This window comes from Dreissena polymorpha, chromosome 6 (assembly GCF_020536995.1).
Source record: "Dreissena polymorpha isolate Duluth1 chromosome 6, UMN_Dpol_1.0, whole genome shotgun sequence".
Classification (NCBI taxonomy): Eukaryota; Metazoa; Mollusca; class Bivalvia; order Myida; family Dreissenidae; genus Dreissena; species Dreissena polymorpha.
Genome location: NC_068360.1, coordinates 103,059,239 through 103,080,901, shown reverse-complemented (window position 1 = coordinate 103,080,901; position 21,663 = coordinate 103,059,239). Strand labels below are relative to the sequence as shown.

Below are 21,663 nucleotides of genomic sequence, written 5' to 3'. Positions count from 1 at the left end.
ATTAAAAGGCACGTAATGCCTCACCTTAAATGTAACCCATAAAGAGGCACACATGGTAATACACTTTAAAATCATAGCATCGCGTTCGACTTGACAAAAAAATACATAGGACACTATGCATTTTATTTTTATAGCAATTTAATTACTCAGGGTGCAATTTTCAACAGAGAACTTATAAACAATGTTTGAGGCAAGATGTCATTAAATGCATACGCGTATAAAATAAATACTTGTTCGTTTACAAAGCATTAGAACCTATCATAATTAAGAAAACATTCATATCAATTGTTTATCGTTTTAGAAAGAAACTGTAGATCAATGAGTAAAATGTCTGATTACATATGTTGTGTTTATATGCATACTATTAAAACAAGTGTTTATTTAATTTGATATAGACCGCAGAACGACGCTTGCAATATATTTTATGCTGTTTTTTTATTTACATAATCAGTATGGTAATTCCAGTTTAATTGTTTCGTGCTGTTTTGGTAGTTTTTGGATGTAAAGACATTTATGGTTGCAACTGTATTGTCGAGCATGATCCTGCACATTGACTTAAGCACACGTCATGTCTTTGCATATCTACATGCACATGGCCAAACATGTACGAACATGTAAGAGTTTCTTGTGTTTTTTTTTATGCATTGGTTTACAAAAAATGCTACAAAACGTCGAATCACCCTACGATAAATATTTACTGCGTCGAATTGATAACCTTTGGTTTTCAGCAGCACTGCGCAATGTGTATTTTATTGCATCCGCATTCAAGTTATTTACACATTTCAACTCTTCGAGTTGTCTTCAGATAACCTTATAAACTTCCTTATTAAGCAATGGCGTATTGGTGTGACCAATTGTGCATATTTGGAGTTATAATCTACCATACAGGTAACATATGTGCAATTATGACAGGAAATGATTTCGGAAAACATCGAATTTTTAAATAATGGAATATTTTGTTAGTTTAGATTACTGTTATCATCAAACGCTAATGACATTTGCCAATTGTACAAAACAAAAGCGTTACAAAGCTAATTACAATTGTCAAACTACTATAATATTTTTAGAATTAAAAAAATATCGGTAATAGACATATTTCGTAATTTTATTTTTAGGCAATACCTTACAACAGCAAGTTTCCTTAAGTCCTTCGCCCGTGGCAACCGTTGTTGAAGGAGAGAATCTGACACTAGTGTGTTCAAGTTCAACGAATGTTTCCGGAATTGTGTCTCGAGTTGTATGGGGTGAAAACAAAACGTTTTTTGTGTGCACAATACCAATGGTGACATGTTCTTGTCTTGAAACTGATATATCAGAACAGTATCATGCCATATGCAGTTAAAATGATGTCCTTTTACTGTAAAAAGTTTTAAACCGCAGCAGGAATAATAGTGTGTGGAAATGTACCATGAGGATTGACTCGACATTTGTAGAAAGTGGAACAACGCAGTTTTAGTTCAAGTTTAAGTATGATCCTACTGTGTTTCATTTACAACTTTTTAACTGTATTATACGGGTAACCGATTAGTCATAGTTTATCTATGTTTTGTCCGTTTGGAACCAACTTTTCTTGATGTGCTTAAAATGACTTCTAATTAATTTGGGAATAGCAATGTAGTTAACGCTATCAGAGTGAAAACAAATAAGTCATTTTGATCAATAAATATCTTGAGATGTCTGTTTCTTATATGAAAAAATACAGTACATTGTTTGCCGTTTTTGTTTTAATGAATATTTGTGTTAATATATTGATAACGGCTTGAACAATATTGAATCTAAACATAATTTGCTTGTCAATACACTCTAATTTTGACGAAGAAACATGAACGTTTACATTGACGAACTAGCTGAAAACAGCTTTGTACTTGTAACTATACAAACATTGTTCTGTCACGTCCGCATGGAGCACGGTTCATTCCCTATATAAACTTAAAAGCTTCTTTGTGGTGTGACAGTGGGGTACGAGATAAAAAAATTAATGTTGGTCTTTTTGTCGTATTTCTTTTTCTATCCAATAAATATAACAGGTGTTCATTAAGTTGTTCGTACGGATATTATGCATTTGATATAAGAATTTGAAATAAATCTAGATTTTGCTCCTATTTTGACATTTTGATGATGCCAACTAAAATCTAACTTAGGTATATGACCGCGTTTATGAATTAATTATGCATACATGGTTATCAATAGAACAGCATAGGTTCCGACACTTATTCTTTAATTCGATCCCAAACAATCATTCGCGTCTTGTGTCGCATGGAATAGATGTTATTTATGAAAAGTGAACACCTTTTCACTGGGTACATTAACACTACTTTCTTTTTTGATGTATTCAAATCATGTGTATTGAAGAGTTTAACATGAAAAAAGTGACTTTTCATAAATACTATTTTCCAAAAATATAGTTTTTAAAATTCGCAAAAATATCGTTGTTGTTTCTATTTGATCGTTTTAATAAAAATAAATCCATAATGCTGTCAACAGCACGGCAACGCTTTTAACATCGACATATATAGATAGCATGACAAGATAGTATTATGTGGTAAAACAAATCTGGAATATTTAAAAAACCAATTGTTCGCGTTCAAGTGGTAACTATTTAAATAAGAGTCCATTCGTAACTATCACGTATACAAATATAAATATTGACACTCAAGAAAATATATCAAGAACAATTATTATTAGACAATTAAAGTTATACTTTAAGCGGTGAACAAACAGTTGTGTTTTGTTCACTGAGCAAAGACGGATAATGAACATCGTTGATAATGCACAATGTAATAGTGCATATTTGTTGTGTTTAAGTACCAAAGGTAGCATCAGATTATTAAGTAATATATTTACAGTTGGTATCACCGCAATCGCACATTCTCGGCCTTTTCGTCAAACATCGGATAAGTACCTCGAAGGAGATAGTATGAATACACATTTCGGAAGCGGTATTGCGGTCTACCTACGCGGGCCTACGCGAATCAAAATTAATAGTCAAAACAAACATGGCCGGTTTTGCGAGTTGTTTAATTTTGCAAAGATGAAAATGGGGATTTTCTATGCTCGGAAGCCAGAGCAAGTACAAACTCTTCAGGAATTATGGACGCCGTCGTTGTTATTGTTTTTGTAACATTCTTAGAATGGTATCACGTGGGCGGACTACTTTCAACCCGTATTTCTCCCGAGTCCGATTATGATATCTGCGAGGGGTACCGAATGGGTATCACCGGTATCTCATTGCTACCAGTATCAACGGTCAATATCATAGCTGACACCATAGGGACACTCGTGTGTAGGACTTCTGGCGGGCTTCCTGCCGCCAAAGTAACCTGGTTCAAGGAAGCTTCAACTGGACGTGTTAATTTAACATCATTTTCTACTAGTGAGGCCTCAATGCAGGACGGGCTTATTGTTGTAACCAGTACAATAACATTGCGGCCATCAAAGAACGATAACTCTATTAGGATCTACTGTAATGCCAGTAACATTGGAGCACTTTACATATCACAGACGTCCATCATCAATGTGTTGTGTAAGTCATTAAACAATATTAAGACATTAACAGAACGCATTTTGGCATGCAAATTATATATGTATGTGTAAACTTCAGAGCGTTCATCACTGTTTGTATTTTTACAGATAGCCCCGATACCCCGATATGTACATACCGGGAATCAGTAGTTACAAGTGTTGTACATGTAACAAGAGGTAGTACTCTGAACATCACCTGCACGAGCACCGGTAACCCTCCTGATATCACATACATATGGACCTTACCAGACACAAGCACTCGCAACGGTTTTATTTTCAGTGTCGTAAATATTCAACCCTATCAGAATGGGCAGTACAGAGTGAGTGTTTCGAACAACATGACACCGACAATTGGAACAGCTGTGATAGGAACGAACAGTGTCACGATGCTGGTAATTGTTGAGTGTAAGTAATATTTATGCAAATAAAACATCATACTATTTGTATTCTTTGTGTTTGTTCTGTCGGGTATATTTGTCGTTCTTACAATATACATTGTAATAATTAGGCGGTTTATTATACCTGAGTCCCCAGACTTATTAACTTATTGCCTTAGTAACTTCCGGACCATGGATCTACTTGATTGTCATAGTTTATACATCCATACATATACTCGTTATTCCAGATCCACCGTTATCGCCTACACTGAAGATCGGTAATATAACCGTGTCCGGTACAATTAGGATAATCGCTGGCCAATCCGTAACAATAAGTTGTTCCAGTCAAAGTAATCCTCCGCCGGACTTATACTATTGGGCCCCTGGCGGTACTAGAAACATCACCGATCTAGAATTAAGAAACGTTCAGCCATCGGACTACGATGGCGTTTATACATGCACTGTTCAAAACCACTTGTCGCCGACTAGAGATAAACCTTTTACAGGAATGTCGAGTTCCAGTGTGAACCTAGAAGTCCTTTGTAAGTAAACAAAATAAAGCAAATTGCATGCTTTTGTTTTGTGTATTTATCGATACAGATAAACGATTATATACAGTTGAAAATATTAATAATTAAAAAGTGTAACTATAAGTTATATTTTTATACGTTTTAAATGATAAACAAACGCTATATTTACATAAATGCGTATGTATATTTGTCACATAAACAGTACGAATTATCGAGTAATCGTTGTGAAACAGATCCTCCAGCCAATCCAAAAATACATATTGACAATACGCACGGTATCGAAGTTCTCGGGAAAAAGTTAGGCATTGTTTACGGTGCAAATATTACGCTCGCCTGTCAGGCCGACTCCAACCCATCCCCAACATACTCCTGGCCCAATCAACTATGGACAGGAATAGTCAAACAAAATATCACAATTACTTGCAACGTGTCCAACATCATGAACCCCACAGTACATGCACGGGTGTCAGGAAATATTGTCGCAACTATAACATTGTATGTGATATGTAAGTACACACATTTATGATAGTAAACAATCCATAATCATCATTCATCTTTGCGTATATAAATTTTGAAGCCCGAACTAAAGTATGGTATACACAAAGTGTCAAGTAACAGCGGGTATCTCTTTCAGCTCTTATTGTGTATGACCGCAGTTATATATATAGGCTTTTGACCAACATAAACTATAAATCTATACTCGAATTTTCCATATCAAATTGTATGGTTGTTTACGCTTATATTGATTCATTCATTTGTGAATATTAAATCAAAGTTGTGTGTTTTGGTATGCAGTTAAAATATACGAATTGTGATTGTTGTTTACCGAAAATATGTAAACAATATTGAAATGACTTTATATCGTGCGCTGTTTAAATTAAACAAACACTTTATGTAGAGGTAATATGTTAAAACTAGAACTTAGTACAATAAACTCCAACATGTTTGCTTGTATGCGTTGTGTTTATTTATTTGGTATAATTATAATAGAATTAAAAACTTTTTAATTAGTGCGGTATTACATCGGAAATAGCTAAGATCATTAATGACCTTATCGTATTACAGCGACCAAAAAGCCTTAAACATAAGTTTCGTTCTAAGATATTGGCTTACTGATCAGTAACTAGTATACGAGATGGACTCTGTACTAACTTCTTGATAGTGTTGTGTAGTCTCGTTTGTTTCTGACATAATTAGCGCCGGTTTACCTCAGCATATTTGGTATATATAATACACATACAAACTATACATGACAATTCATTAAATGGTGTTTCCCATATGCTTGCACATAACGATTCTTAATCCGCAGATGAACCTGAACAACCAACTTTATTCTATGTCATAAATGAAACGATATCCGAAACAAGCGCCACGGTAACATGGCTTCCACAGTTCAATGGCGGTATTCGACAGTTATTTCAACTCCAATATCGTGCATCCTCAATTGACTCGTGGACCATTCATTTTTTCAACGATACTTCCTCGAATATATTGAAGCCAATGTATGCGGCTATAAACAATCTTCAAAGTGCAATGGAGTATCATGTGGAGCTATTCGCCATTATGCGAATGGTCAGTCCAAGCCTCTAAGTGATACATTCAAAACACTGACAAAAAACGAAGAACGGTATGTATCTTGTATTTACACGTGTAACCCGATAATGCATATAGTACATAACCTATATGCATTGTAAATAATAAAGAGCCCTATAATGCATTGAAAACAATTCAGAGATTTAATTGAATTTCATAATGCATACTGTTTGATAGAAAGTAGTGTATTGCATGTTTTAGCGACTGTTTCGCAAACAGATGTATTGTGGACTACTCAGCACACATTAGAAATTGATGCCATCAATTAACATGTTATTAAAGGGCGATCAATTTTTCAGATGGTTGTAAAGTCGGAAGCAATAACAGGTTCATCGACAGGAGCAATTGTCGGGGGACTCGTGGCAGGGGTGTATTCTTACATTTCTAATCGCAACAATCCTTTATCTAAGGAGAAAATATGCACTAAGATGGCCATTAGTACCAAAAGGTAAAGTATAAACAATTCTCTTAAAATAAAAACCAATCGCAGTGATGTTTTATGTCATAATTTATGCCTTCGTGTCATTTTTTGACATGCGTTGTTTTGCACATCATGGGCCTTGTTTGGATGCAACTTCTCGAGTTTACCATTCCTATGCAGTCTGTAAAGTGCCATTTATATATTTGAACACAAAAATAGTACTGATATGTTCCGATTTTACATGAACTGACATATGGACATATAAGAAACAGTTATTTCAATATATAAATGTTATACTTTCTCGCATGTATTTGTTTTAAGTATAAAATGTTATGCAATTTTGAAATAGTAACAAGCGGTAAACTTATGCCTACATTATTTGTTTCAGAAAACAAAAACGACGCCAATACCACTGAAACACGGTAAACTAATAAAATATAAAAATACTATATACTGAAGTAAGCTTTTTTCCATATAGTCGTATGATCCTCACAGAAATGAAAGTACATTATATTTTTCATTATATATCTTTCTTATTTTGGAATACATGTCCCTTTCGGGTATTTATACGAATTTATTAATATTTTAAATTAAGGCCAGATGCACGAACTCGGGATACAGAAACTTACTCATCCATTCAGCAAGAAATAGACGACATCGGTCACCGTTATAGCATGTCTGTACCAGTACCCGAGCAGCAAACTAAAAGCATCAATCCATACGACGAAACGTTACATTTTCAAAAGAGTTCTAAGTATGCGAACATGGTTGTTGGTGAAGGAACATACACATAGGTAGCATATTTGCAATATTATGCATTTTCTTATAATGAAATATCACGAGTAAATAAACACTCTTACACTGTAACGGTCAGGATTGCAGAAGCTGTGATACATCGATCATGTACACATCACCCGATATCGTACGACTACAAGCGTAAATTACTGAGGCCCGTAAGTCTTACTTTACAGAAAAAATAACATTTACAAAAATATGAAGATCGAAGTTTCTTCAAACTAACGTATTTAATCGTGTTTTGGCTTATCTTCTACCACACTGAATAATGTGCCTAACAAACACTTGCTTAACCCCCTATTATAACCACCAAACAGAAAATTCTGAAAACTTACATAACATGATAATGTAAAGTTCTATACAAATGAGGCCCGATAATTAACATTAAATAACAAAGAAATGGTTATATCGTTACACTCTTCTATCTCAATACAAACGGAAACATTGAGTGTATACCATAACTAAACCACAAGGACAATACTTCATATGTTGCACGTTTTATTTTAAACACCAACACAGTATACACATTAATATTATGTATCAATATATAGTGACAATTTAAGTTAATTAACTGTACTAGTGTAGTGCTGTTTACGAATTCTGACTTTTATTGGCCATAGGTCAACTTTAACAAAATACCTCGTACTTGATGTTTCACTTTGGTTGCATTTTTTATTTATTTTCTATTTCGTTGTAGACCAACCTTTTCGAAACTCGTCTGATGAGAAGTAAGTAATGTTATGTAACAAACAAGTTTGCAGATATTTGCTCTACTTACATATAAATGATGAAATGATCCCACATTTAACCTAGTCATAACAGTTTATAAAAGGTGCTAAACAGTTTAAATAACGCATTCACACGAGAGCGTTTATTCCCACTGAATGTTTTTTGTCGACGTGTTGCAGTTCTTATGGAAATATAATGAACGAAACAGTTAGCAGTGGTATCCAGTCTGGAGAAGAATATGAAATGATTCAACCCACTTCTCATTAATAGTCAGTGATTGATAATATATTCGTGGCTAACAAACAAAGGTAGGTTTAGCTATATATAAAGCATCAACATACTGCATATCAATGGCGTTTGGGGCATTTGGTGGCAGTGAAAACTGAAATGAAGCGCTTGTCTTAAGATAGACAGTGTAAATGCTTAATAAAAGAGATAAATCGATGAATTATTGTCTATATGTATTAAATTATCTTAAACTATAACGTGACTTTTAAAACTGAATGTTCGTTATATTATAATATATATTTTTAACGCTTCCTTTACAAACGCTTTGCTGTGTTACATTGCATTAACATTCATAGAACTACTATCATACAAACAAATTAGTTTAGTCTCTATTGTGTAATCTCGTGTATTTATTGAGTTGTAAAATGTGCCTTTACCCTGGATAAGGAACTTACATTTAAATGCATAGCGTTACCTGCATTTGTCGGCGCTGAATTCACGTAGAATGATTGCATATCTGCTATTTATTAACTTAACTTTCAGTTGCTGTTAATATACAGAAACTTTACAAGTGGGTACGAAATGTCTTATCGACAATTTTCCTGTTGAAACCATATACTTAAATTTGTTTGTTTTGTTATATACTTATTAACTTCATATCCCGTTTCATAAACAGGTTTTTACCGAATGCATTGACTTTTTCCTCCGTTGTATTAACAATGCCTGGACTTAACAATTGTCAAAATGTTCCTGTCATGTGCATGGTATTTGTTTATTCGAATTAAAACATGTACAGCTCTCGAAGTGTGTTATTACTTTAAATACACGATAAAACATCACTTGTGATATTAACAAGCATGACGAAGTTCAAATTCTTTGGTTACATGAGGTTTATAGAACTTAACAATAACTGATGGACACTTTGGTTTTACTGAGATAATTTTCTGCTGTATGCAAAATGGACAAAAGTTCTTTTAGAACGTGATCCAAAATGGATGGGGTAGCAAGTAAGTTGCATTATAACAACATCCTGTCGTATATGACCATCCGGCTACAGGTCTTCTATGGGGACTGCTAATTTAAGTATTAAACTAGATTTAACATGTATCTTAACCTTGTAATAAAACTGTAAAATATGAATTGCTATGACATTTAGTATACTCATTATCAACGCCTTTTTTACACGAAATACCAATCAGATTTAGACTCCAAATGACAATGTTGTGTTCAAAAATGAGCTGACAGCTTTCAACTTTAAGCAAAGGCGGAATCGCAATTGGCTTACTTTACACTGGACAACATTCTACCATAAGCGTTCTAGAACATTTCATATCAAGAGGCTGTTAACCCATTTATGCCTAGTGTCTAGAAAAAGGCCTTGGCAAACATCGTAGACCCAGATGAGACGCCGCATGATGCGTCGTGTCATCAGGGTCTGCGCTGTTTGCTTTAAGGAATTTCTGTAAGAAATATTCTAAATATAGAAATAAATATACTAGACATCCCTAATTTTGGAAATAAAGTGATCCAATTTAGAAGAATGGGAGAGTCCACTAGGCATAAATTTTATGGTTTATGTTTCTTCGGGTGAGGGGGGCTTTCACGAAACGACCCTCGGAATCCCAGCCTCTCTCTGTTCCACTACAGAAACTTAACAGCAGTACAATCAAATACAAAAGTTGCAATGTGTTATAATACGGATTCGAATCTTTTCATCTTGTAAAAATATAATAGACGTGCCCAATGCACAATCGAGACTTTGTCATTCATGAAACCTCAAATAAGCAAATATAATGTTCTGACAAATCGAATTTAAAATAAACCTGTGAATTTATAGCATGCCGTTATTTTCAGCAGCGCATGCCGATGAATTTGTGACAAGCTCAAAATTCGAGCTATGAATTAAACAAAACATATTGAGAGCCATATAAGAACATGCATTATTTAAGGAAATTGTTAACAGGACGATTACTTTGGACATAAAGGAAAAGATTAACTATTTGTTCTCATACAAATAGTCATTAATTATTAACATTAGGGGTCTGTGTTCAAGCCATATTCAATTTCGTTAAAAGCAGCACGTGTTAACATAAACGAAACATTCATAAATATGTAAAACAAAGGCTTCACGAAATTTGGATAGTTCGTAAACAGCTGCGTAAATAGAATACTTTTGGGTAATCGTTAACTTTCCAAATCAAACGAAATATACATGTAATCTGTTTAAACAATACATGATACCATCCATCGTGTTTACATAATGGCCTAAATTAGCATTAATCAAACCGAAAGAAATGTTTAACCGGTATTCTACGTAGTGTTTCAAGTAAAGTTGCTGAAAATGATTGATCGAATGTGTATAAAATTTCCGTTCTGATATAAAATATGTCAGGGCTTTTTTGGTGAAATTTTTCGAGCTCCTGTTACATAATGGGATTATATTGGAGTGGAGGGGCACAGTCCAGGGTCGAATGCAGGGTATGCAGGTAATTCAGAAGATTGTACACGTCATTTTCAATACTATAACAACATTCATGGCCGGTCAATACTTTAACATAGGAACCTGCATACAACAAAAGCCCGTACAATATGCCAAACCATTTACCCTTATCTGTTGGCAGATCTATAAAATCTTGGATAACCTTTCTGTGACCTTCAAGTCTTAAATCTGTTTAAACGGTTCCCCATAATGAGATAGATGTATATAAAAAATGATGAAAGCACACTAGAAAAGTTCCTCAAAGATAACAAGCGGAAGAGTTTCGTCTGAAGTATACACTACAAAGGTAAACCGGTTTTCTATTGAATGGGGCCGTGTTGTCGCGACATAAGTCATTTATCAACACACGGAATTCTGAGCCAGAGATTATTTGAACGTATTAACGCTCGACAACTGACAAGACACCGTCTGTTCCCCTATACCTTACGAAATGTCACACTCTTTAATGAGGAACTCTTCACTATAGAAGTATTACAATATTTACCCAGGTTCAAACTTGTTATACCAAATGCTCCGCGTTTGCAATCGATAACGCCTTAGTAGCTTTTCATTATTTATACAACCCGATTTCTAACATTTCAGCATGTGGTCGGCAGCAGTTCGGCTTTTCATCACCATGTTCTTATTTATGAGCCTCTTTTCAGTATAATCTGTAATTATTCATGATAGCATTCTGGAATCGGCGGCATCATTTCGCGTTCCATTTATCTCATGTGTACCATATTCTGTAAAGTCATGATTTCAAATATATGAATTAAATGATGTCACAAAAGCAACTAGACAACGACATTAAATATTGTACATCTATGTTCATTCATGCTCTTCTGATAGTGCTGGGCACTCCTTTATATGAATTCGAGATCTGAACGAGGTGTGATACAGGGTGACCATTATCGAACCGTATTTGATAAATAAAAAAACGTGTTTTATCCTTACTTTTGAAAAAAAACTTCTGACTATTTTTTACAATTAACCAAAGGTCAACCAATATATAAAATAGTTTATCATTGTATTAACAATTGACATGCCTACAACTTCTAACAATTGAGAGCATTTTACTTTGATATAAAAATTGTCATGAAATACAATGGTATTGACCTTCTCGTACATATGCGTTTTGTGTATTAATTCCATATTTATTGATTCACTAAAAGTATTGCCTAATTTGAAGAAATTCTCATACCATCAAGCCTACTATAAGGCCTTCACAGCCCAGGTAAGCCAACCATTTATTTGGAAAAGTTTGTAAATGGACTTATACCGCCGGATTAAAATGGATTTTACGAAACCACATCCGAAGAGAGCAATGAGCCGATTCTAAAACCAGGATTGACGGGGAATTAACGCATAGGAGACTGCAATGACGTGTTCCTGTTGGGAAAGTGTCACTGAAATATATTTGTACAGCTTGGGAAAACGCAAATTTCATTGTCTGTATATCGTGACTAATCGACTGCATTGAAGTCCATAAATATAAACATTATTCACACACAAAACACATACTACTACACAATAACAAAATAAAATTAACCCCAGACAGTTCGTGCAAGATGCTGCAGCTTTGACTTTGGACATGGATGCAAGATCGTTCTTGCAACACTCCGCCGTCTGTCTGATTTTAACGTAATTAAACACAAAGTCGGAATACCTTCTCAAGGCTTTAATCTCCGGACAAAAACGTCAATGGTTGATTCCGCATATTCGATATTTAACCTTAAGTGGGACCTTATTAATTGATCAATTGAATTGTTCTTGCACGCGATGAACCGTTTATATGTCATGTCTAATAATGTTCCAGAAAAGTTAAAAAAAACCCGATTAATCAAATGCATGTATTTGTAAAGTATTCCGTATTAATCATCTTGCGAGGAGACATATAAATTTAAGAGGTGATTTTTTTGGAATTTGTCTAATGTAAGCTAATCTAACAGCACATTATTCATTTGCAAATACCTGTTTAATATAATACCTCAAACTCGCACAAATAACAAGCGGTAAGAATTTCTTAATGGACACATTTACATTAAACTTACGTGTAAAACAATGATTCACAGTGTTAAAAATACACTGCATGTAAGAACATTTCATGTTGAGATTTGTTTTATCACAACGGATCTTTAGGTAAAACAAAGCCTTCAACAGAATGACGTGTTCGTATTGTAATGGCGTGATTACCGCATTGTTCAAAATATCGATTGTTAGCCAATATTTGTTACAAATGAATCGTTAAATTGATTGTCATTATAGTTTAAAACACTCATTCACATTTTAATAGATTGGGATTCCACATATGTCTTTAGAAACACATGTTACCTGCAACATTGTTTTAATGTTTTTCTGTTTAAAAGAATGAATGCCATACAGGTAAAATTTTAAACATGTATACATGTTAAAACAAAAGAACTATAATTTTTGTTTCGAAAATATTTAAGGTATGTTTTCTGATTGTTGATTTTGAATTCTCGTTGAACAAGAACATTCAACTGATAATATTAATTGAAAGGCGTAAACACAACCTAATACTATAACAAACAAAACCATCAATATATTGTTTGACTTTCACATGTTCATTTGTTTTATATTGAAAGTATTCCATTCTTAGGAGCTTCACAAATCAAATATAAGAATTTACTCTCATTTTCATGGGTTTTGTAAAGCACTATAATGATTAAAACATTTCAGCATGTGTAATCTTGGTTTTACAAAAATGCTCTCGTCACATTATGTTACATGTACCAAAAACAAGGAAAGCATTTAGTTTAGTTATACAAAGAAAACATCCTTGTTTTTTATTACCCATAATGATACGGATACAAATATCGACATTGGTAAAATATGAACAGTCCAGTAGAGTACAATCCTGAAGCTGATTCATACATACAATAGTTACAAATCACCAGGTACTTCCTAAGTATGTCGTGTATTTGTATGAGTAACCCCAAAATTCACCTGAGTTTTTCAGATTTAGTCATATATAGATTAAATACCTTAGTTCAACGTGATAGAGCATTTTAGGCTTTCTCAAACAATTGTATGTGACCTTGGTAAATGTTGATCAACTGATACGGCAATCCGAAAGAAGCTTTAAATGAAATAAGTGAATATAAAACGATGTATGAAACCGAAAGTGGAAATCCATGGTATAAGATGAGATCACATGTAAATTACAAACAGAGCCAACTGATCATGCAATTTTGGAATACCCATTTGACAACTTATCAACATTTTTTTTTAAAAGGCAATGATTATTGTACTGGTAAACCTGTGAAGTACACAGATCTTACAGTAAAATTGTTTAAATAAACCTTTTTATGTAACGATCCTTTCTTTAAAATAGTGGGGAAACTAATACTTATCAGAGCTAGAAAAAGGTAATTAACATCTAAAACAAATGACAGCATTTAAATTACGTGCTTTGAAAAGCATAAAGAGGTTTAAACTAAGAGGTACTTATTCTGCAACAAGGAATTTGGTTAATGTAAAAGCGTACGGAATCTAATAATTTCAGTGTTTACCATCTTAAAAGTCTTGATTTCAACGTTAATTTTAAAACAATTTTCTTGGAATTCAAAAACAAGCTTTTATTTTATATGTGATAGTAATAATGAAATACATGTGAAGTGACTCAAATGCGGGTAAACCTGCCTTTAGTAAATAGATGAAAAACGCAACTTACTCTCAGGGAAAATTAAAGTGAAATCCTGTTGTGTCATTCCGGTTATATACCATACAATACCATATTCTTTATTGCATAAAACATATACATTGTTTATAGCAAACAATATAGAAAACAAATATACAGTGGTTTCGAAATACAATGAACAACAATGGTCAACAAGAGCATAGTTAGTACATGTACAATCAATGATGTGTAGAATGATACTAACAATTGTCATATTTTTTTCATCACTCTGCTGTGTTATTTTTTCATCACTCTGCTGTGTTCTGATCTTATTTGCAAAGAATATGAATTTTGCTTAATTATTCAGTACAATGTTTGATTCTGAATTTAGAAGTGCGATAAATTTATTTACAGTAGGCCATCGGCAAAAATAAGGTTTAAAGAATTTTTTCTGAGATCTTTGTATTTTGGGCAAACAAACAAAAAGTACATAGCTCAACCTGGTATTATAAAGGCTATGAAAGTATTCGACATAAATACGTTACACAATGTTGATAATGATATTTATAATCAGCATTCATTATGTGTGAACAATTACTAGAGTTGCCTAGACAACGAGGTGATAAGTTTTACATGTTTACTAGTTATTGATACCTGTAAAGTCCGTTTTGAAAAGTGTAAGTTTGGCTGACATCCTTTTGAAAAAGTACATGAACAAATGAGTTATATTAAATAACATTGTGTAATTAAAATTAACAAAAAGATATTACAAAATATAATGTGAATTAATGATTTGTATTAGCTTAGGGTCTGAAATGTTTCTCTTTATGTAACGGTTATTCCTCGATGTCAACACAATGTTAAATACATTCAGCATGAGAGATATTTGTCACTGTAGTTTTGCACGTTCCCATTTGAAAGTTCAACTGTCCTCAGTGTGAGGTTTACACTGTCCTTACTATGCGCCACTAAGGTATATAACCTTTTTAGTTACAAAGTGCTCAGATACCATACTGATGATGACAAATCAAATAAACAAGAGCCTGGACTGCAGCGTTGGTGTTCAAAGTAACATGAAACCTTGCTCATGTTTTCTATAAACAAAAGTAGCACCCCATCGTAAATAGGTAGGCGTAACATACATTAGTACATGTTGCAGTTGTAACACATACGTTATAGTTGATACGATATGTCTTTTGTTAATATTGTTTTCATAATGATATGTAGCACATGGTTTACGGAGAAAAGTCATACAAACTTGTAATAAGTTTAACATTTTTAACAGGCCAATTTGTTCAAAGGTCACACAATTGTTCGTGTTACCGCTCCTTGACGACATAATTAATAAATGCTTATTATACAAATACGTTGTGATACATATTTGTCATAAATGGTTCCGCATACAAAAATCATTTTTACCAAATGTAGTGTAATTTTAACGCTGTTCATGTATAATACCTTCGGAGCCTATCAATTATGATGTTTAAAATCAATTTTCACTTTCAAAGTGTAGGCTATTGTTGAACATAAATCTTATTGCTTAAAACATAAATTTGGCTGAAGCCTTTTGAATAGCCGGCATATTATACAACAACATGGACAAATAACAGTTTTAATAGAAAACAATGCAAACATGTACAAAAAGCTATATTATTTGTATGCATTCTCCAAATTAAAGTTATTTCAGCTTGAGTTCACACTTCTCACTCAGTCTCATTTAGATTTGAAATTTTAAGCTCAACCGATATAAAGTGGATTATGTGAGCTATTTTGAGCACCCGAGGTCCGTCTTTCGTCACCGTAGCGTAAGCTGTATCAGGTGTGCGGAGTACATCGTCAGTGTTTAGAACCTTCCCATTCTTGAGGCCACATTTTGCATCCAATTATGATGAAACATAACGAGATTTTGTATCTAGACATAATCTAGACTTACTTCTAATCTGTGTTCCGTATGACACAAACATTGGTCACAAGATCAAATTTTAGCAAAACCTTGTTTCCTCTGTATTAGCTACACGTTTTACGCAAACTTGTTAAAACATAGTCAGAATGTTTACTACACAATATGTAGACCGGGTTAGAATTCGGGTCACGTGTTTTCGAAGTATAGGGTTACAGTTTAAGCTACGAGAACACTTTGCGACCCTTTTAGACGCAACATCTATGACTCAATCTTGATTAAATTTTATTTAGTAAATATCTAGAACGAGGTTTAATCTAAGTCACGTGCGTCCAAATACATAGAAACATGTGTTTACCACTCAAGAGGCTTCATTATGGCTGAATCCCTGTGAAACTTTATTAGAATGTGTATACTGACATTATCTACGCCGAACTTTTATCTCGTTTATATGCGTAAGCAAATAGGTCACCAGATCAAATTTAAGAAAAAATCACGGTGATGCCTCTCTAGCGGCTTCATTTATGACACAATATATTTATAACACTGGATCAGAAGTTTAGGTAAATCTTGACGATATATACGACATATTCAAATTAGGCTACGTGCGTTCTAATTCGGGTACCAGATCAAATGTCAGATAGCATTGCCACCACTCAATAAAAAACATTGTCAGTAGGTTAATCTTAAAATTGTTCATACTGAGTTTAAATACTTATTACGTAGATCTGGAACCTTGTCAACAAGTCAACGTTACCATGCCGAATCTTAGATAAACCTTGTTAAAACAATCGGGTTTTCATGTGTGATTTAATGGTTGAACTTAGTCAAAATTTTATGTTGGCAATACACACACTGTACTTGAATCTGGGCTACTAACATAAACAACGATTAAATCTTCAAAAACAAAGTTACCGATCTAGATGCCATTTGTATCTCAGTCTTAAGGAAACTTGGTAAGTTTTATCTTAACAATGCTTAAGCCAAATTGAATCGGGGTTACTTGCTTAAAAAAATCCACACGGTCAAAAAAAAGACCACATCTTACCACTCTAGGGGCAAATCTGGTCCAAGTTTGAATGTGGATCAGATGTGTTTAACAAAACTAGGCCCCAACGTTAAATCTGAAAAAAAACTTGTTTCAACTTTGGGGCCTTATTTATTACTCAGTCTTGATTGAACTTTTTCATATAAGGTCATGTTTTAATCTAGGTCAATTATTGTCAACAACTATATCGACTTTTAGCAATATATGCTCATTAATTCAGGTGAGCGCTTAAAGGCCATCGTTGTCCTCTTGTCAATTAGTATTGTGTATTTGTTATTCTGATTATGCCACTTGTTTAAATATATAACATGGTCAATTTTTCAGTTACCTTTAGAAGGAGCAAGTATTTTATTACTTTTGTGAATACGTCAATAGCAAATGTTTTGCATCGCGCGACTTTGAAAAACGAACACAATACGATCTATATATGCGAATATTATACGCTATCGTTATATGAATTGCATTGCATTCTAAGCATACAAATATGTTTCAAAGCTAAGTCTTGTAGTAATAATTTAAACACGACTAGCCTATATGATAATCAAAGCGCTGAAGGCACTGAATTTGTTCGCTGTAGTATAATCTTAGCCGCAACTCAGTTTTCAAAATTATGTTATAGCTTTTTATATCGCAAGTTTGAAATGATCACAACCCATTCAAATTTATAAAGAGTGTGTCTTAAAACACAGGTCGATACGTGTTTTTTTATCCAAATCATTGATACAGCTAATCAGTGTACACAGGCTAATCTTATTTGACATGCATTAAGCCCCGTTTTCCCTGAAAGCAGCCAATACAAGTTTAAATACACTCTATGTACTGTAACAGTGAGAATAGGTAGATGCGGTGATTAAAGCAGACGCTTTTAGCATTGAATTTCATCGTCTGCTAAAGTTTACTGGAGTTATCCAGACAGGCAGTCAAGGGTTACGGTTACTGCCGTAGCTAAGCCTATACTGATTTGCAAATTTGCGTCTGCATTATTTGTGAGCAAAAGCCCTGGCGAAATTGTCAAAAGGACGACAATTGCCTGTACTGGTACGTCTCTACTTATCTATCATTTGCTGTCAATTGAATGCAAATATCGTAATTTTCCTGTTACGTGTTTTAAGTGTTAATGAGGCTTATCTCATAGGAGCATTGTTGGTTTAATGTCAACGCGGGGAGCTTCAAGTATTGCTAAGCCGTAATTTAAACATCAAATAGGAACATCATTATATATAATTAGATTATTTGGCAGTAACATAAAATCAATGTTAAAGATATGCCACCTATGTTAATTATAATTTAATAATAATCGATTGGATGCATTGATCTATTCATAATTAAAGTGTTATGGTAATCAAAGGTGTTCAATGGTGTCAAGAAACGTATGCGAAAAAACGGGAAATAACTGTCCTTTTGTAAAATATATTATGACTACGTGCAACGTTCGCCTTGTAATAAATACTGTGAATAATGTGTTTATTGCCTAACTTTCGGATACCATAGAATGTACGTGTATAAGTCAAAGTCGTCGGGACAACAACGTAACACAGTTACGCAAAGGAACTTGCACTAAAATGACGCTTGCAATATGAATTCATCAAGTTATTACGTATCTAATGTATATAAATGTTCTTCGTACATTTGACTGGTAGCTCAATTGGTAGTTCGCGGAACACAGACATGTATTTTAAGCAGTATTAATAGCTTACTGAGTAGATCGAAATGATGGAACTTAAGGATAGGATTTTTGTGCAGCAATACATTAAATAAGACACCGCATGGAGTTGATGTATATCATTACCATGAAGTGTCACTTAACATGGAGTTGATGTATATCATTACCATGAAGTGTCACTTAACATGGAGTTGATGTATATCATTACCATGTAGTGTCACTTAACATGGATTTGATGTATATCATTACCATGAAGTGTCACTTAACATGGAGTTGATGTATATCATTACCATGAAGTGTCACTTAACATGGAGTTGATGTATATCATTACCATGAAGTGTCACTTAACATGGAGTTGATGTATATCATTACCATGAAGTGTCACTTAACTGTGATGCATAATATGGACCACCTAGTATTACCTGTTATCTAAACGTAGTTTAACCTTGAAATGCCGGGTTCGTAATTTATATCTTTTGCTTATCTAAGCACGAATAGACTTCGTGCTGCAACCATACAGTGCACACATGTTTATGTCTGAAGGCTGCTCGCATGATGAGATGACATTTGCAAGATCGACTTAATTTGGTACATACAAACACTCTAAATAGACCGATATAATTTTTTTAAACAATTTACAATTACTCTAAATGTATCAAAGGGTCCAAAGTTGTAAGAACCTCCTCATTGAAATGCTATTGGTATATTTTTTTCACAATTTCATTGTAATTACTGGGCTTTGTAACAGAACATTAAGTCATTTTCTGAAAACATTTCAAACGCGTCCTTGTGGTGTCATTGTATTTGCTCAGCCTAGTAATATTATTCAGCCAGAGTTGTGACAATAAACTAGATTGTGGACGAACTTTTGAATCGAATCTTGTATAACGAAATTTTTATCGGACAAATTATCTAAAAACACATGCGGTAGATTTATACGTGTTTAAATAGTGTGTTTACCATTGGGCTGTCAATTGAAGTTTTAAGCATTTAAGGTAAAAAAAACGTGTATACAACACGTGGAGTTTTACATATATGCTATATGTTAAAGCTAAATGTATTACTGTAAATCTCGATAAAGTAATAAACAATCGCTATTCAGCGTTTAAATATATTATGGTCCGTTTTTAAAGTGTATCGCATAATCTAGATACCTAATGTACGACACATTGTTATTGTGTTACAGATATTTTTACCTTATTATTTTTATCTTGTTCTGTTTTTCGAACTCGTTTGTATTAACCATTTGTCTGCATAACACAATTGAATCACTATTCGACCGACATGCGCTGTGTTGACATCCGTCCAGTTGTTGTGCAATAAAGTCATTCAGAATATAATATAATACATGTCTAACGTAATCAAAGCTTTGTCGAACCACAACACATGCTTTTTATGTGTGTCTCTTCCAAAAGCCTTTATCATATACAACTGAAAGAAAAACGTTAACAACCGTACAGTTTGACATGCAAACTGACATTGAAGAAGTTCGATGAAAATAAAATAAAAACCGGTTTGGTATGATGATAACTGTCGACCAATTGGTAAGAAGATCAAGTAGGAACATCATTATATATAATTAGATTATTAAGCAGTAAAATAAAAAAAACAGCTTTACAGACATGTCAAATATGTTTATTACAATATATCTTTTCATTATTACAGTAAAATGGTAATCAAAGGTTTTCAATTTATGTTTGAGGTATTATACAAGTAAAAAAACGTATGAGAAAAAAACGGAAAATGACTGGCCTTATGTAAAATATACTATGACTAAGTATAAAACAAGAATAAAATTTTAAAAAAGGAAAAAAGTAACTCTCAAAAGGGCTCGAACCACTGACCCCTGGTGTCTTGGAGTAAAAAGTCTCCCGCCTAAACCACTTGACCATCCACGCTCATGCTTAATGCGGATGTATTGTTTAGCTATATAAGCTATCCGCGTAGTTTTCCAAAATATCGTTTCGCGTCGCACGACGCTTTATCTGTTGGACGGCCCCTTTAAATTTAACTCCGCGCACTTTCCAGTCAACTTATCACCGTATAGCCAGGCATAATGAAAACGAAACACGTCGCTCGCATTCGCATCTTAGTACTATCAATAAATGTGACCGTGTTAAGATTTTACTACGTCTTCGAGTTTGTGTGTAACACTTCTATTGTATAGGCTTTTCCACCGAGAAGGCGTGAATTAGCTGACAAGTTGAATTTATTTGCTTCTGTTTAGTTATAACATGACAAGTTTTGGTTTAGTTTTAGTTTTACAACCAAATAGACGTGGTTATACCGTATTAATTTTTTAAAAACATTCATAGGCAAACCGACAAATTCTTCTTGTTGATATAGGTTACACCGTCTGCAATTGGGAGGAGTTTAAATACAAAACAGTTTAACCAACAGCTTGTAATCGACATCCACGTTACACGTTGAGGACAAGTAACCTTTAATACCTGTGTGTTGCTGAAATGTTTTGAATCTTTAAAGGCGGTGAAAATTCGAATCCACGTTGTTACATATTCATAAGTAAAGATATTACGATGCTCATTTAAATAAATCGTGAAAAACAACAGGTAATAAAAACAACATGTGTTCGTATAAAAATTTGTTTAAGATTTGAAGGATCAACAACCGACCGATAGCCTTTGTGTTGAATAATTTGTGAAGGAATTATGATATTGTCATCTGTATTTTAAAAGATATCAAAATATTTATAACACAGTTTACAAAATATAGGT

At 33.7% G+C, this 21,663-nt stretch overlaps 3 protein-coding genes across 3 annotated transcripts in view; all 3 read left to right on the top strand.

Annotated features, from left to right (window-relative positions):
• The window catches only part of LOC127835961 (uncharacterized), a 22,751-nt gene extending 19,934 nt beyond the window's left edge, over window positions 1–2,817 (top strand). Inside the window, exon 8 of the mRNA XM_052362378.1 lies at window positions 2,806–2,817. Within this exon, the coding sequence (XP_052218338.1) occupies window positions 2,806–2,817 (12 nt within the window). The remainder of the gene's footprint in view (window positions 1–2,805) is intronic.
• Window positions 1–21,663, top strand: part of LOC127834929 (uncharacterized) — a 438,004-nt gene that overhangs the window by 369,585 nt on the left and 46,756 nt on the right. The gene's annotated exons all lie outside the window — the stretch shown is intronic.
• On the top strand, window positions 3,208–6,019 carry LOC127835960 (carcinoembryonic antigen-related cell adhesion molecule 5-like). Its single transcript, XM_052362377.1, has 5 exons — window positions 3,208–3,523; window positions 3,631–3,927; window positions 4,148–4,441; window positions 4,663–4,935; window positions 5,739–6,019. Exons 1-5 carry the CDS (start codon window positions 3,208–3,210, stop codon window positions 6,017–6,019), a joined length of 1,461 nt encoding a protein of 486 aa, XP_052218337.1.

What these genes read in the sequence shown, in the direction of transcription:
- LOC127835960 (XM_052362377.1), top strand. Translation starts at nt 3,208, where the DNA reads ATGGGTATCACCGGTATCTCATTGCTACCAGTATCAACGGTCAATATC. An exon ending in GTCCATCATCAATGTGTTGT is followed by an intron (nt 3,524 to 3,630) that starts GTAAGTCATTAA and finishes GTATTTTTACAG; the next exon opens with ATAGCCCCGATACCCCGATA. An exon ending in TGTGAACCTAGAAGTCCTTT is followed by an intron (nt 4,442 to 4,662) that starts GTAAGTAAACAA and finishes GTTGTGAAACAG; the next exon opens with ATCCTCCAGCCAATCCAAAA.